This window comes from Leptosomus discolor, chromosome 3 (genome assembly GCF_034619465.1).
Source record: "Leptosomus discolor isolate bLepDis1 chromosome 3, bLepDis1.hap2, whole genome shotgun sequence".
Taxonomy (NCBI): domain Eukaryota; kingdom Metazoa; phylum Chordata; class Aves; order Leptosomiformes; family Leptosomidae; genus Leptosomus; species Leptosomus discolor.
Window position 1 is genome coordinate 25,570,280 of NC_141393.1, and position 17,780 is coordinate 25,588,059.

General features: G+C 55.9%; 1 protein-coding gene across 1 annotated transcript; it reads right to left on the reverse strand.

Moving 5' to 3' along the window:
* Positions 1-763: 763 nt before the first annotated feature.
* Positions 764-12,665, reverse strand: TMEM63C (transmembrane protein 63C). The gene is made up of 22 exons (XM_086462353.1): positions 12,468-12,665; positions 12,023-12,102; positions 10,826-10,913; positions 8,578-8,615; positions 8,009-8,151; positions 7,661-7,712; positions 7,106-7,214; positions 6,590-6,663; positions 6,405-6,485; positions 6,157-6,277; positions 5,905-6,038; positions 5,539-5,661; positions 4,862-5,015; positions 4,202-4,308; positions 3,269-3,355; positions 2,681-2,746; positions 2,400-2,562; positions 2,075-2,180; positions 1,702-1,869; positions 1,294-1,409; positions 1,057-1,128; positions 764-976 (listed from the first exon to the last, which is right to left on the reverse strand). The coding sequence occupies exons 1-22, from the start codon at positions 12,663-12,665 to the stop codon at positions 764-766; spliced, it is 2,493 nt and encodes an 830-aa protein (XP_086318479.1).
* Positions 12,666-17,780: the final 5,115 nt, after the last annotated feature.

Here is a 17,780-nt window from a genome sequence, read left to right on the forward strand (position 1 = left end):
CATGGGGGAGATGCTGCCAGGGGGCGTGGAATGATGAAGAGCTGCCCTCACAGCCATTGAACACACTCATCCCTTGAGTTCTCACTTCTCCCCGAGAACCCAGGGGCACAGGCATGGTGCAGCAGCAGTGGAAGGATGGGGAGGGAGGGTGGGGCATAGCTGGGCTTGTATTTTAATGCCTGACTTGGGGCAGGGCCGCTGGTGCTCAGGCAGGGGGAGCAACCCCGGGCACTCACCTCCTCTACCAAAGCACGCATGTCCCAGCAGTCCCTGCTTTAATTGGCAAAGCCTGGAGGGGGTGGCAGGGCCTTGAGCGCTGGGCGGGCGGGTGGGAAGCAAGGGTTAGGGATAGCCATCCCCTGCCACTTAGGACCTGCAGGACGGTGTGGCAGCAGGCACATTCGTCTGAGCTGTCTGGGCTGCTTCCCCTTCATGGAGGGGCCAGGGCCTCCCTCCTGCCCCCAAAAGCATGGCCTCTCAGAGAGACCCTCTCCCCACACTGCTGCACCCCTTCTTCTCCACAAAGGGCTGGCAGAGGCAGGTGGGGACGGTGGAGGGGGTTGAGCCGGTCCAGGCAGCAGGAGGGACTGGCAAAGCCTCCCCCCACCTCCCATGCAATGGGGTCTCCCCCTCCCATCAGTCCTGTCGTCCCTCTGCCCTGTCAGTGAGGTGGCCCCCACCAGTGCTGAGAAGGCTCCTTCCTGCCCCCCAGCACATCCTCCACTCTCAGCATAGCTGGTCCTCGCCCTGGCGGCAGGGATGCTCACTGGTAGCGGGCCTGGTTCTCCATCACAGGGCCGCTCCTGTACTCGCCCTCCACTGTCTCCAGCTCTGTCTCGAAGCTCTGCAGCCCGCCATCCTCCCCATCCTCTGCTGGCTCCAGGTGGTTGCCCATGGTGCCATAGGACTGGTGCGCCGGGGAGGCTGCCGGCGTCAGGCTCAGCTCAGGCTCCTGCAGGACAGTGGCCACAAAGAGCTGCCCCGGGGGGCAGTGTGGGGTCAGGGCCTGGGGGAACAAAGGGGGTGGCCATGGCAGGGCTGAGGAGGGGTACTCACGTTGGAGTTGGGGGTGGAGGAAACACTGCTCCGTTCCACATCGTTGAAGGCGCCCTCAGACTGGTCAGACATCTGGGGAGATGGAAGCCAGGAGGAAACGATGGTTTGGGGGTCCCCAGCTGAAGCCAGCGGGCAGCCAGGCACTGCCTCAGACTCTCCACGGCAAATGCACCCCAGAGAGGCGAGGAGCAGATACAGCAGAGCAAAAGAACAGGGCAGGTGGCTGCCTGCACTCACCTGGTAGCTGGAGGGTTTCCGTGGCTGCAGCTTCTTCAGGCAGAGGCCAAAGAAGGAGAAGACGATGCAGGAGAGGAGGACCACAAAGGTGAAGAGGGTGACAGGGCGGGTGGGACCTAGAGCACAGAGACACTGAGGCAGCACGTGAGCCTCTAAGGACCTGCTGCACACCCAGCCAAGTCCCAGGCTGGCCTTTGCTTTGAGTTTTACAAGCTCTCAAAACCCTCCCCAAAACATTAGCTGACACCTCCCCTCATCTGTGAGGTTTCCATCACAACTTCCCCATTCCCATGCCCCTTCCCACGCTCCATGCTATGCCTATCTCAGGGGTGAGTTAGGCAGCTCATCCCCTCAAGCGTCAGATGTGACCCTCAGCAGTGGTGGGGGGCAGCCCCAAGCTCTCCCTACCGAGGCGCAGGACAGAGAAGAAGAGCAGCCAGAACATGCAGAGGATGGGGGCCACCACGACCTGGCTGATGGCAGCAACGTGGAGGCGCTGGTTCAGCTTGGTGGGAATGTACACGTAGTAAATGTTGTACCGGTCAACCATGTGCTTGAGTAGCATGTAGAGCAACCCTGGTGGAAGGAGAGGGGGCATTTGGGGGGAGGACAATGTGGAAACCAAGTCACAGGGGCAGCAGGGCAGGCCCAGCAGACAATGCCCAAGAGTGTCCTCCTGTACCATGTGGGAAGCTTGCGCTCCCATGCCACTGCTGGTGGCTGGGACAAGCTGTTCTTGGTGCAGGGGGCAGCTGGACCATGGGCATGGTATCATACTCACCAAAGGGGACAATGATGGGGCAGGTGATGCTGTAGGTCATGACGACAGAGAAGATGCAGCAGGTCCAGGCATACTCCAGTCCAAACTGGAACTGGTAGGCTTGGCTCTGAGGAACAACCACAGCATCATCACTGCCTCTGCCGCCGCAAAGCCTGCACTTGCCTTTGCATCGTGGCCCACACAATTGCCTCCCTCCATTAGCCCCCACAAGGCCTGAAGAAGTCCCCACAAGCCTCCCCATAGGACCAGGACAGCCTGTTTCCAGCGAGCACGTCCCTGCTGTGCCGGGGGTCACATAGGCTCAGAGGGGACCAGAGCCACATACTCGCTTGACGTGCAGCCGCTCTGGCTCGGACTTGGCAAAGCAGAGGCGGGCGCTGTAGACGAGGAGGCCCGGGATGCGCAGCAGCTCCATGGCTGTCCCAATCAGGCTGGAGGTGACCACGTAGTTGACGAAGAAAGCGCCATTGTCCGGGAGAAAAACGCACCTGCCACAGGGATGCAGAGGGTGAGAGGATACTCGGGAAGGTGGCCGGGAGAGCCACTGGGGACCAGTGTTGGGTGCTGCTGCTCGCCTGGCAGGTTGAGGAGCTCCCTGCTACTCACTGGAACTTGATATCAGCCTCGTCCAGAAAATGGGTGTCGAAGAGCCAGCGGAAAAAAAGGTCCAGGCTGGAACGGGGAGAAGAGGAGCAGCTCAGAAAGAAGGGGAGATGCAGAGCAACATGGGGGGCACCCATGAGGTGTATGCTTTCCCCTGTCCTGTGTGGATGAGACCCTCTAGACCCTGCCAGAGCAGCCCCTTCTCCCACACAGGACCACTGTGGTGTGAGTGATCACCTCCTGGACAGTCAGGATTGCTATAGCTGAGGCTATGCAGATACCTGACTTGGTCCTTTTGGGGTCTGCTGAAGGGCTGACCCCAAGCAGGGCACCACCAGCACCCTTGGGTCAGCTGTGGCAGCCTGGCAAGCTGCTCCACTGCCCTGCTCCTCCACAGGGAAGCTTTCTGTCTGCGACCATCTGGGAGCACCTTGGCACGACTAAAGAGTGAGCGTTTTCCTCCCCAGGCAGCTGTGTTTCTGCAGCAGTGGGCCCTTAGCCCTTTGGGGCTGGCATGCAGGAGGCAAGAGGCCCAGGTGTGATCCTGGCTGCTGGGGAGCAAGGAGAGCAGCACAGCAGGACAGTCCATACCTGCTCAGCCCCAGCGAGGGCAGGATGATGACCATGAACACCAGGAAGAAGAAGCACTTGTGCATGGTGAGCTGATTTTCACTTGACCTGTGGACAGGGGACACAAGAAAAGAATGTTGCACTTTTTCTGAGGCAGAGCAGCTGGCAGGGGGAGAGGCTGGGGCTGGGCTAGGTCTCACTCTTCACCAAGGAGCTACTCCCAGCCCTAGGAAGCCATGTGCATTTGATCTGTGGATCTGCTGCAGCCTTGGCAAAGCCTCTCCCGGGCTGGGGGGAAGTCACCATGAGGAATCTGCTGTAATGAAAGCTCTTGTCCTCTCAGCCTCTCACCTCCTTAATCCCTGCCCTCTTCTACCACCCCTGCTGATGTAGATACCCAACAAGTGGCAGCTGGGTGTCTACAACTGGGTCAGGAGCCCCTGTTTCCCCTTGGAGAAGGAAGGGAGGTGGTGACAAAGCTCCTGCACATACACAGCAGGCCAGGCACAGGAGTTGGGGCTCAAGACAGAGAGAACACTTTGTAGGAGCTTGGCAGATCTTCCTCTGCTAGGAAACTTCAAGCATCCTGAACCCGTACCTCTGTCTTGGACGGCTGGGAGCACAGCTGGGATGTGCTGCTCAAGTCAGGGCCATGGCCCTGCTGCTGCCAGTCCACAATCACACCATCCCTTTCACAAACGTCTTCAGACCCATCTTAAGACCAGCTCCACCTGCCTTTGTTAGCAGCCTGGAAGTGTTCAGGGCTAGCGTTCAAAGAAATGGCTCCTTTGGGCATGGACTTGGGGCTCTTTCCATGGAAGGCAACACCCATGGGGTTTTGTGAGGTTCTGCCGCTCCACTATCTGCCTCCCTGCAGGTCAGGTCCCATGAGTCCTACTAAGATTCCTCCCACCTACTGCAGCCCTGGGGGAGCACAGGGGCCAGATCCATTACCTTGTCCAGTGTGACTCAAAGAACGCCGAGTAGTAGACGAGGAAGGGCAGGAAGACGGAGAAGGCCCAGAGCAGCAGCGTAGGGAAGAACTGGGTGATGATGGGGTTCTGCAGGAGGAGAGATGGCAGACACCCCCTCAGGAGCCTGCCAGAGCTCAGCCATGCTGGAGGCAGCTCCCTGGGCCTCCTGGCACAGGATGGTGTGTGCTGGGGTATCCCCTTCCTGAGCAGGGGTGTTTGTTTCATGATATAAGAGCTTGAGGCAAGCCAAAGGCACCATGGGCATCTCTGAGCCCCAGTGCCACCCAACAGCTCACAGGTCAATAAGCAAGAAGGAGATGTGCTGCTGGCAGCTCCTAACATCTCCTGGAGTTCTTCCCACCCCTCTCCTCTTGCATGGACACCAACCTACCCTCCCCCATGGACTCCAGCAACAAAGCTCAGGTTTGCACAGGTGCCCTAGGGCTCTGCCACTGGAAACGCAACAAGAAGGGGATGGATGGCAAGCAGGGGCATGACCACTCCTTGCCTCTCATCAATGCCCATCCCAGTGGTGGCTCATCTTCTGGGGCCAGTGTAGAGCTGGTGCTCTTCCCCTTTCACGGACAAGCCTGGAGATGGAGACCCTTTGGGAAAGCCGGTACAGGGCCCCAGGGTCTACCTTGAGGCTCTCCACAGGGTGTGTGACGTTGAACATGTCCATAGTGTTGACAATGATGGCTGGCGTGGTGAGGAAGAACAGAAGGACGAAGAGGGAGATATTAAGGAGGATGAATCGCACCCACCAGGATGTGCCACGGACCGATAAATTCTCCCTGTGAGAGGAAAACACAAGTCAGACAGGGTGTGGGGGAAAAGACATGTGTCCTGGGCCTCCCAGCCTAGCTCTCCAATGCTCTGCCTCCTACTACCTGCACCAACCATCCCAGCAGCCATTGCCCTGAGCTCACCCTCTCCTCCTCCCCGCACTGCTGTGCTGACACTTGCAGAGTCCCCTGGGCCAGAGAATGCATGTGGCGGGGGTGTCTGTACCACCAGGAGGCTTTGAAATCAGGCTGGAGAAATTCGAGCCTGGCAATCACCCCAAACCTCACCTGGCTGTGCCCTGACACCCGTGAAGTCAGCACCCCTGTCACCCCTGCTGACTTCTGCTATGGCCACAGGAGGGATTGTCGGCCCCTGCCACCCTGGGAAAGTGCCCTATAGATATGGCCACAGGTTCCCTACAGGTACATGGGCTCCCTATAACTATGAGCATGGGCTCCCTATAGGTATATGCACAGGTTCCCCCCCACTGCTCACCCCCCTTCCTCCCTCCCTCCCACCACGGGGGTTCACCAGATGATATCGCTGGGTGCAGGGGCATAGCGAACGCCCCAGTGGTGTGACTTGACCACAGTGGTGACAGAGGACTGCTGGGGGTGCTTGCGGCAGCGGATGTGGCTGTAGTCCTTCAAAATCCTGCAGGAGGAGGGAGCCGGGGTCAGGTCCAGACCAAGGGCTCAGGACCCCAAACACACTTCTTATGAGCCCCTTCCTGCAGCCCCAATAGCGTGGCCATCTCCACAGATGGCAGAGGCACAGAGGAGACAGACCCATCGCCTGGCTTTGTCTGGAGATGCTGGTGAGGCACTCCAGTGCCCCAGCAGTGGTGGCCACCAGGCTGGGGGACGGTCCCATGCCTGTTGCATGAGGGGCACTCACACAGCCGTCATCCGCTCATCCTGGAAGGTGACGAAGGCCATGTCAAGCCGCTTGAGCATGATGCGGTTGCGCTCAGCATTGAACTCATCTGTGAGCTTCTCCTCCAGCTCCCCGTAGTACTGTTCAGCATCCACCTGTGGGAGCAGCCGGGGCTCTGCTACGCTCGCCGGGCTGGGGCACAGGCAAGCTGCCATGCTTTGCCTTGCCCATGGTGGGGACGAGCTGCCTGCAGCCCTGCCCGCACCCTCCTACCTGCTCAAAGCCACAGAAGCGGCAGCAGAAGATGCGGGCACAGGGGTGTGTTTTGATCATAATCTTCCCCTCTTTCTGCGCCTTGGTGGTGAAGTAAAGCCGCCCCTTCATTGCCTTGCGCCTGCCGGGAAGCCGATAGGGGTGAGGGTCATTCGGGGAGTTGCAGACAGACAGACTGGGTCCCTCGACACGGAGGGCAGGAGCGGTACACCCACCTGCAGAGGCAATGGGGACCTGCACACACTCACCTCTTTGCATCCAGCTTCATCAGCTTGCGCACGTCGTAGCAGAACTGGACATTGGTGACGGTGCAGCTGGGGTAAGCCTCGCTGTGGGCACAGTGACATGGTGGCACCAGGAGCTGGGGGACAGGGACAGCCCCTGCCACCTGCCTGCCAGCCACTCAGCAAGGCTGTGGCACACCACTACTCACTGGAAGTGCTTGATGATAAGGGAAGGGTCTGTGATCTCCTTGGGGATGTGAGTAACCATCAGTGTCCGGGCAACCTGGCGGGAGGAGAAGGGGCAGAGGGGGTAGGTGGGCAGGGGTCTATGGGATGTGTCACTGCCACCCTGCTCGCCCAGCCACCGGGAAGGCAGAAGCGAGCTGAGGGACCGACTGTCACCCTGGAGGCTGGTCAGCACAGACCTCCTCAATGCCTGCTCCCAAACCCTGGGGGCATAGCCGGACGCTGCCACCTCCCAGACAGATGGACACAGCAGAGTTTCAATCTCAAGAGCCAAGGCAGCAAGAGAGAGAGATTTACCTCTGGGCTGCCAGGCTTTCTCCAGAAGCTGGAGAAATCCAGCCGTATCTTTCCCTGCCTGCCCATTCCCGGGCTGTTTCTAAAGCTCTCCCTCCCTACCTACTGGGTCCATCCTTTCTGCAAAGCACAAGTTGTCCACTAGCACTGAACAAGACGGGGCTGGAGGAGTGGTGGTTGCTCACCTTCTCATTCTCTCTGTATTCAAGGTGGACGGAGTGGTGAGCCATGCAGAGGATGGTGAGGATGAAATAGATGAGGGCGAAGATGCTGTGCAGCCACAGGAGACGGTCCCTGAAGGAGGGGAAGAGGGAATCAGCGAGTGCTGCAGCAGGCCTGTGGTATGCAGACCAGCCTGGCATTCAGTGTCACACGCATGGCCACCCCTGCCACCCAGTGGGGCCTTCCTGAGCCAGCTGCGGGACCCCCACCCCAGGGACGAGAGGGGCAACGTCCAGGTTGTTGGCTGAGACACCACAGAAATGTGGCCACCCAGCACCCTAGAGAGCACTTCTGCTGGCAGCAGGGTGCAGGGAGCAGTGCCAGCGTGCTGGCTACCATGACTGTACTCACGTGTGGGGCAGATAGATGGGGGCTACTGCGAGCTGTGTGCTGCTCACACGGACCTGTCCCTGTCCCCAGCATGAGGCTGTGGTGAACACCATGCCTGGGTGCTCCCAGCAGTGCCCACCACAGCAACAGCACCCACAGACCCCCTCCTGGACACAGGAGCCACGTACTGCGTTGGGATGTTGGCAATGGTCGTCCGGCCGAAGTGGGTCGGATTGTGTCCTGCATGAGAAGAGGAGAAGAAGGAGGTCAGGGGAACCCAGTGCAGTGTGCATGTCTATGCTCGCAGGGTTAGTGGCTCTGGTCTTTCCTCCCTCCTTTTCCAAGGCCCCACTGCCCCGAAGCTCCCTGCCTCTTGCATTCCTCTGTCCCACAGCTGATGGTGGGTTCCCGCTCACACAGGGCCTCCTGACAGAACGGTGGTTCTGCCCCCTGTCCCATTGGCACAGTGCTTGCCCCAAGGTTGGGCAAGCTTGCACCACACTCTTGAGCCATCCCATGACTGGGGAAGCACCTACCCAGGAGGTCCCCCGAGAAGTTGACGGGCAGGATGACAGCCACGGAGAGCACGCAGACCAGCATCAGCAGGACCAGGAGGTGCCGCTGGAAGGAGAGGTAGGTGGTGGCGTCGATCCCACACTTGCTCTGAATCTCCTCGTCCCTGGGGGAGAGGTGGGTGGAGGTGAGCGATGCTGGTGCCTCCCCACCACTTCCCGCCCTGGGGGCACAGGCTGCTCTGGCCTCACACAAGGCACACCAACTCATGGCATCCTGCCTGTGGCATGTGGGATTTGGGCACAGAGGGAATGTGGGACACAAGCAGCCCTCAAGCTGCCATCCCATTACAGGACTGGCTCCTACAAGAGGTTGAAGCCCTTTTCTTTGGGTCAGGATCCAGGGGCCAGGAGGAAATGCAGAGGTGAGTCCTCTGCTCTCTCTCTCCCAGGAGGATGTTTTAAGAGGGTACTCCTCTGCCACTGGTCCCAGCAGCTCCCGGTGAGGTGATGGGCCCACCACCTGTGGACACCAGCTCCCCAGGGGTGGGCAGCGGTGGGGCACAGCCACGATGCAGAGGACACGCACTTACTTCATCTGGTAGATAGAAATGAGCCAGGAGCAGAATCCCTGGAAGGGAAAAGAGTCGAGGTGAGCCAGGGGTGACCATATCCCCAGCAAGGAGCCAGAGCACAACACACAAGGGACACACGCAGAGGCAGTGTGGCGCCTGGGACTAGGGGGCTGAGCAAATGGAAGCAGCGCCCAAGGCAGCCTGGCGATGCCCGGCCCAGTGGCTTGTCTGCAGTAGTGGCAAAGGCAGCTGCCTCGGGAGCAGTGAGAAATACGGGGCATCTCTGCAACATGGGCTCCTGGCTTCCAGCAACTCCCTCCTCTGCCCTTTCCCTGGCAGTCCCTAACATGCAATGCGCCTTTCTGAGCACTACTGAGTGCTGAGCCAGCGCTGCCGTAGAATGATATAGGACAAGGTAAGATCTTGTGTAATAGCTCATTCCCTGTCACTGCGTATGCAATGTTAGGGTTGTCCTCCCCTATGCATTAGTTTACATCTTACCGACACTGGAGTTCATGCAAGTTCAAGGTGCCTCTGCAGTTCTGCCAGTCATGGCTGTACTTAACAACATTCAGCCTTCTGGCCCCTCCTCTTCACCCCTTTCCAGAGGGTTTTATGCTGACCTTGGATGGGAGGGACCCCAGGCAGCCTCCTGTGGGACTCCCTTACCCTGCCCCATGAGAGCTCGCAGCTTCTTCCTCTTCTCCATCCCCTGGCTTTACCCATGCCAGGACCTTCCCTCCTACCCCGCAGCTCAGCTTTGATCAACTGCAGCTGGAGGTTTTGGAGGTGCAGGCATCCCCATGCCCCCGACAGCTCTGCAGGGGTTGAATACGCCCTTAGCACAGCTAGGCTGACTCCCCTCCTACGCCTCACTCTGGGGCTCTGCTCTGGAGAACCATGTCTAGGAGGTTGTCTGTGCAGATCCCATGCTCCCTCGGCTGTAATTTCTTGGGTTTTCCAGAAACCCTCCTGAAAAAACAGCATTTATCACCTGATTCTCAACTTCTAGGATCCCCACATGCAGGAGAGAGGATGCACTCCGCAGTCATTACCTTGGCTATTCGTCTCAGGGTGAGGGAAAAGTCCTATGCCTCCTCCTGGGAATTTGTGATGGTAACAGGAATTTGTTAGGCTGCTTTTACTGCAACCTCATCCTCCAGCCCCACTGCTGGAGGGATGCTCCAGTGCTTCCTCACAGAGAAGGGCTCCTGGGCAGGAATTTGGTCAAGTTCCTCCTCACTGGGTAGGGGCACCAAAACTTTCTTTAGCTCTCCTGCAATATTCTTGCCTTCTCCAGCAAGCATTTTCTATCTTCAACATCTATGAGCCCTACAAACCCTCTGGCAGGTTCCCTGTTCCTGATGCATGAAGCAAAATTCAGTACTTGCTTTTATGCTCTATTCAAATTTGTTCTCAAAACCGCTCTTCTCCCCCACTTACTGCATTTTACACCTAACCTGGCAGAGTTCAGATTTTCCTCATTGAGGGACAGCTTGACTTTTAAAAGGATGTCTTCTTACTTGTAATCATCTCCCTTAATCTGCTCTTTAGCCATGCTCGCTTTCCCCGTGGTCCTTCTCACTTATTTTTTGATGAGCTCTATACATTTTCCCAGAGCATCTGGTACCAAACCTTTAAACAGGCCTCCTGTCACCTGCAAGGATTTTGCTTCTTTACCTTTCCTGCCTATCTTTTTCAGTCAGTCATGTCATTTTTTCATAGTCACACCAGTGACTGATTCTTGAGCTTTTGCTGCCAAAAAAGAGAAAGAAACAGGCAGCAAAGCATGTCTGTCTGTGCTTTTTTCCGGCAAAGCCTGGTTTGTGCCTGGTGCGGTAGAGGAAAACAAAAGATGACTCTAAAGCCCCCACAGCCCACCATGCCAGCAGAGGGGAAGGTATGACCCAGAGAACTCTGTCCTGCTGGGACCAGAAATGTCCCTGCGGACATGCAGCAAGGCTCTGTCCATGCACCCAACTAGGTCCTCGCAGCCAACAGGGATGGCCAAGCAGCTGGGAGACGCTTGCCCTGGCCAGCACATCCCCTCCGAGCTGCTGTTCAAGGTAGATGCCTCAAAACAAGCCAGGACAAAGAAACCCTCCAGCTTTCTCAAGAATACCCCACTGCTAAAGGGTGTTAAGCAGGAAACCCTGCTTAATTTCTCCCATTTAACTTCTGACCTAGGTTTCTGGTGAACAGCCGGGCAGGCTGGGCCAGGATGAGCCCAGCCTGGGCTCCCCCTGCCATGGCCACTGGCACTCACCACGTCCTTGTTGTCAACATCCAGAGGGCTGCTCTCCGATGGGGACTTCTCCTTCTCGCTCTGCTCTCCGTAGAAAAGCGATGTCAAACTTTGCAGTGAGGGGAGGAGCGGAGGGGTGAGGCAGGAGAGAAGCAGCACAGGATGAGCATCCTCAGAGAAGCTTCTCTAGGACAGCAGCCCAGGGAATGCCTCCCTCCTCCCCATATCCTGCACTGGGGCTGGACCAGCGACTATAGCTGGGCTCGGGTCAGGGGCTGCATCTTGCTGCCTCTGCGCCAACAAGTTCCTGCAGCTTCTCTGTGGCCCTGACCCACGGTAGGGTGGCTCACGGAGAATTGGCCTTAGCTCCAGGACAAGGGACGGCTGAACCAGATTTTATCTATTCCACTGGTTTCAGCCCTCTCAAATAGTATTATAGTAAAAAGGAACATAATCAGAGCTTGCATTTTAAGTCTTGATTGCCCCTTTGATCTCCCTGGTGAAGGGAAACGTCACCTGTCCATTGCCATACTCAGCCCCAGAGCTTGAGGGCCAAGAGGAGCTGGAGAGCAGAGAAAGCAGGTGAGGGCCTTTTACACAGTTTGCTCCTGCGGGCTGACCAGCCTTGCAGAGGCCCACCCTGTGCGCACCCGCCTGCACAAAGGAAGATGCTTTGCTGCCTCGGGCGAGCTGTGCCCTGGCAGGAGGGCAGCTGTGGGCAGCACTGCCTGCCTGGAAATCCGGTCTCTGTTCTACTTTCACCAGGACAACGATACTTTTTGTGGGATTCTGCACCTAGCCTGAAGGATGGGCCAGGCAAGCAGCCTTGGTGACATGAGGAACAGTGGTACTGCTGCATGTCTCCCCCTGTCTCCTTCACCAGCCAGCCCTGCCCATCCAGAGAGAGCAGCAGGGGAAAAGGCAGCAGCTCAGTCCCCACTCAAAAGCAGCTCTTGTGCCTCTGTTCTTCCCGGGACAGTGGCCTCCCTGGCAATGAGACTGCAAGAAGGAATCAAAGCTGGCCCGTGCTGGCCCTCTTCCTGCAGCAGATGGTGCCTGTGCTTCCAAGCGTAAGGGCAGCCAAGCCATTCCCAGCGGGAAGGAGGGACAGAAACACCTGCTGAGCTTCTCCATGGGCCACCTCGCAGTGCCAACCCTCCTGCCAGCCCTCTTGGAGAGCTGGAGCCATCACCTGCAGTGGCCTCGCATCCTCCTCACCTATCATTGTCCATCAGCAGCGCCAGGCGCCCGTAGTCCCAAGCCGCTTTTCGAAGGCAGGAGAAGACCAGGAGGAGAAGCTGGAAGAAGAGAGAAGAGTAAAGGTGAAGGGTTTTGCTGCAGGGTCTCACCCCATGGGGTCTCCTCGCATCCCTCCTTTCTATTTTCTCACTCATGAGCCCAAGTTCATACAAAACTCTTGCCTCAAGTTTGGACTGCTCCTGCTCCATGACCTCACCACTGCTGCCCAAGTGCCACCTGCTGCCCACCATGATGTGGGCAAAGCTCTTGGTCCCCTACACACACCCCCATTCCCCCAGGTGCACCAGCACACAGGCCGCACTCGCATGTGGCTGTCAGCACACCCGTAACACACCCCCCCCCACCATGCTCACAGCCAGGGGCTGTGGTGCCCATAGACATGGCACTCTCCTGGCCTGCTCACCAGCCAGAGGATGAAGTTGATGGCGAGCACGGTGGGCACACCGCCGAATGGCAGCCCTTCCAGGACAGTGCTGTGGGAGCGGGCGCTGAAGCACTGCTCCTCCGTGCTGTTCACCAGGGCGTCCAGGAAGCTGAGCACATCCAGCGAGGTGGGGCCGGCACCATCAGGTGCTGGTTCCACCAAGTACACGTTCTCCATCGGTGCTGTTATGGGGCTTCACCCTGCAATACAGGGGCAGGGGTCTGGATGGAGAAGCCGTTGCTTGACAAGGGGCTGCAACTCTTCCAGGTCCTCCAGTGAGGTCTGAGTAGCTCACTAAGGGTAAGGAGGTGAGAGGACTGGATGGTGACCTTGGACCTACCCCAGTCCCAGTCTCTCCCAGGGAGGGGTTGTGGGACACAGGGCAGGGGGTGTTGCTGAAGAAATCTCACAGCTACCTCATATCCTTTCCCTACCCCATTAAACCCCATGCTATTTGGTTGACTCTGTCATACCCGAGACAGGTCTTTCACCACCTCTGCCTCTCAGTCCTGGAAGCTGGGTTGAGTCATGGCCACCCTGGTGCAGTCAGCAAGCACGAACAAGGAGCTGAAGCATTTGCTTGAGTTTCTGAGAATAAGAGCAATGATGATGTTAACAACTTGGCTGTGGGGGCTGCGCTTGCTTTGCTCCCCACAGCCAGGTATCTACTGCGTGTAGAACATCCCTAAGCCCTCCCTTCTCCTCCAGCATCATGATCTGTGTGACTCAGGAGTCATGGGACCTCCCTTCTGTCTTTCCACCAGAGCAGAATTGCTCCTTCCAAGATATCTTGATGTCTTCAGAAGAATCAGCTTCTCAAAACCCTACATGCCAGGCTTCCCTCCACTTCCCCAGGAGCTAATACCGCAGGCTACAGTTCTCACTGGTAGGAAACACTTAAAGGCTATTAATGGCCAAGACTGTGGCTTGTGTCTAAAACCTTTCCTACTGCCACGCTTTAGGTAGGAGAGGATCCTCTCCAAACCTCCAGTGCCTGGGACCCCTGGGAACAAGCATCCTCCAGCAGCCAGCATGGCTGTTGCTCATGGAGATGCCACAGATCTGCGTGCTGAGACAGTGCTGAATGGCCACTGCACTCACCAGAAGGACAGAAGGAGAGCAACCCTGCACAGCAAATGCTAAGAAACACAGAGTGGGAATAAGCCAGAGTCTCTTTTCCTCATGTGCCTGCCTCTGTGTCTTGGACCACCCCCAGTACCTTTAGCCACCTGCTTCTGGTGCCTGGAGAGCTGCATGGCCTTCAGAGGAGGACAGCTATGACTGTAGTGAGGGAAACCACATCGCTAGGGTGAGAGGCACCCTGGGACAGCAATGGGTCTTCAGGGTGCTCTCACAATAGTCTGTTAACAGGTTGTCGAGGTGGTTTCAAAACGGCAATCAATCAGGTTGGGTCCCTCATGTCTCTTCCGAAAAGGCCCCAAGTACGTTTTAGGTAGATAAACTCAGAGAGCTGAAGACCTCGCTTAGGGGAAGATTGAGGTTACCAGTGTGCGCGTGACCGGATAGAAAAAGCAGCATTGTCTTTGGAGGCCTTGAGCAATGAAATATAATTTTGAAGTTGGCCTGGTCCTGAGCAAAGGCTTTTATCAGATGATGTCCAAGGGGACTTTTCCAACCTCAGTTATTCTACAACCCTATTCTCAGGGACTTGTGCTCCTGACAAGAACATCTTCTGGCCTGCCTGAAGTTTATAAGGAGTTATATGAGTGCCTTGCCCTGCAGACATGCTAAGCACAGAATATTGTGACCAGTATATTGTGGCCAGTGCAAAGGCCATGTGAAACCTCAGCATGCTGGGCACCAAGCATTCATTCCTCTCCCTCCTTTTTATCTATATTCCAGCCACAACTGGGACCTGCTGCAGCCCCTGCAGTCATCCAGCGACAGCTGACCCCTGCTGCAGGATGCTCACAGCCCATAGGGATAGGATGCAGGAAAAGGAGCAGGAGCCACAGTCTGATCAAGCAATGGAGAAGGATGCAAACAAAGACAGCCAGTACCTCCAGGGACCTGGAGATACAAAGTGTTTGCAGAGATTTTTCCCATCAAGACCAAACAGGATCAACTCTTCTTCAGCACCAAAGGAAACCTGATTGAGAGATCCTTGGGGAGCATGGAGAGCCATGCACAAAATGCCTTGGCTTAGAAAGGGGATATTCCCGAGCTCTACACAGATTGGCTTTTGTTGGGAAACATTTACTTCTGCTGTGTCAGTGTGACAGATGGGAGACTACAGTAGCACGTGTTATGTGCACTGCTGTAGCCTCAGCCTCTCTCTCTCAGACCGTGCAGCTTCCTGCTTGAGATTAGTCCTGTCCTAAAGCTCCTGAGGAGCCTAGGCACCCCCACCCCAAGCAAGACGTGGGTGCTGGGGCAGGAGCCGACACAGGTTACATGCATGAGACACTTACTCTCTTTGACCTTCTTGTCCAGGGAAAGGAAAGGCTGAGGAAGAGGAAGGTTTTCAAATACAGGGTTGACAAAAAAAAAAAAAAAAGTCTGTGACAGCCTGACAAATGCAATCAGATGGACACCAGGGATTCACAAGGGATTCTCAACCCAAGCTCTCAAGGCGGTTGAAGAACTTAAGAACTACTCTTGGTGCCTGCAGTTTCCAAATCAAACACAGAGATGGTGACTTGCTATTCTCTTAATTTGTAAAGCATAAATTCCATCCCAAAGAAAAATCTCGACTACAAGCTGAAGGGTGGCTGGGATGCTTGGACCAAGGCTATGAGCCTAGCAGAGCCTGAGGCTCACCCCACTCCAGGGTTAGGCTGGCATCTGGCTGCCTGCATAGATGCCTTCGGGGGATGTCAGAAGCCACTGAACTACAGGCATCAACATCCCCAGGACAGGCGGAGCTACGGCAGTTCCTCTTACTGTGCATATGGTGCAGTGTCACCTGGGGCACAGGCTTCAGTGCCTGCTACAGATCTGCCCATGCTGCCTACAGCATTTTCCATTCTCCTTGGAGGTCCCTAGCCATATACTTATTGATCTGGCCAGTCCATGGTGTCTGGAGACATCATAGCCCAAGCTGGGACAGCTGACCATTAGTGTGGCTCCCAAAAGAACCGCCAGATCACCTGAGATGTGCTGATACTGCTCCAAAGGGCATCCCAGTAGACTTGGGTCTGAAGTACCATTCCTGCAGCCAGATGTGTAGTGGGAGATGGGCTGGCAAAGCCTCCCCGTAGTGCTCTTAGTCATGGCCTCCTCCCAGATGGAGTTGCGAGTCCCATACTTTGAGGCCCAGCATGGTCCTGTCAGGCTAACAACCCTTGAAAAGAGGGGGACTCCAACAAGGGGAGACCTGTGGGAAATGAGTGGGCCACTCTGGCAAGCGGCAGCTGTTTGCCTTGGCCCGCCTGCCTCCTGCTTGCTGTCAGAGGCTGTGAAACCACCTGGGCCACCGGGACCTCTGGCCAGGGTCAGCACTTTCCTATGGAGATGCTCTCAATCTGTTCTCCCCATGTGCATATCTCCCTCGCTCCACTCCTCCTGTAAGCAGCAGAGCCATCGCCATCTGGCATTTTCAGCTGCTAAATAACTCATTGCCTTTTTGTTAACAGGGAGAGTGTGTCTGACCAAGGGAGCTGCTGGACCTTCAGTAAATAAACAAGGAGACTCTTAGCAACCTCCAAGTCCCTTCTCCGCCACCACTGCTCCACTACCCAGCAGTAAGATCCCGCAGCTTGTTTCTAGGCAGCGTATTCACGCTCGTAGGAGGAACATCCTGCCGGGGGATGGTGGGGTGAGGGGAATTTTCACAGGGATCGGTACAGGTTGTCTTTCTGTATCAAGTCCTTGTTGCTGCCTCCTTCCCTCAGTAGCAGATATTTTGCTCCTGGTGGCCAAAAGCAATGGGTTCCTCCTGGAGATGGTGCTAGTATCTCCTGCTCCAAGCTCTCCTGCCCACAAGCCTCCCAAATGCAAGCCTTCACCCACCCAGCCCAACTGGCTCCTGTCTCTCCACCCAGCATTGCTGTCTCAATGCCACAGTCATACTGCACAGAGAAATTTCAGAAGCAGAAGACACCTGAAGCCAACAGTCCAGCTCTGTCCCCTCTCTCCTAGGCACCTCCAACTGCATTGCCCAAATGAGCCATCATGTCATGCTCAGGCCTGTAACACAGCCCTTGCGGCATATCACAGCTCCTCTGAAGCTGATCTCAAGCTCATTCTCCTGCCTTTTCCCTGGTCCCTTCACCCCCAGATACCCATGGAAACCCAACCCCAAATACCCAAACCAGTATTTTTCTAGTCTGTTTGTTCCAGCTAATCTCACCTTTTATGGTGCTGCTCTTAGAAAAGCTTATGCAAATTATATAGCTGCAGCGTTACCATTAAAATAACCATTGGGAACAACCAGCTAAAAGTAAATCATGTAAATGTTCTAGGAACAGCACAGGCAGCAGAAATGGCAAGAGGAGTTTTCTGCTCACGCACGCCAGGAACAGCTTGAACTGAGACCTGTAGGACATGTTCAACCTCCCTCCAATTGGAGGAGATACCTTACTTGGTATAAAGAGTGAGAGATCACATGGACACTGTAGGTCAGACTTAAAGTCACTGATAAACCACCTAAGCTAAATTTTCACAACAGGTGTATGATATAATTCAGCATTTCATAATACTCTGGTGACAGCATTCTGCGATCATATCTTAAAGGTACCAACAAACCCCACAGCATCACCAGACCAGTTCCTGCTCCGTTACAGCACTGCCATTGTGCTTTTCCCCATTTTTAAGGGCCAGACAAGGAAATACTGTTGTGAACAGAGCTGAGTGGGTACCTTCACCTCCAGAAGGTGTTGGGAGAGCTTCCCATTATCTGTGTATGAAGCAGTGCCTCCAGATGCCAACCACAGACTGGTGTCCCTTGAAGCAGCCACTATCCTGGAGGAGCGACAGCAACAGGCAAGTCAAGAAACACACGAGTGGACAGGGCTGCAGCTGGGAAAATGAAACAATAACATAGAGGCAGAAATCACAATATATGGTCTACTCAATCCAGGTCTCACTTAGAGGAAAGATGCTAATAGGGTCAGAAAACATGTAGAGCAATAGAGAAAGGCAATCTTTCTTTCTTCTCTTTGCGATGGCTGTGAATGGACAGTGAATGTACGAGATTTGCCACTGAAAGTGATTTGCTGGATAATGTCTATGAAGCATTTCCAGTGTGTAAGGTTTGCCTTGAATATTCAGTGCCCTGTTTGTTTTGTTGATACACCAGCATATGCTTCTCCTCTCTGGTTGGGTGGGCAC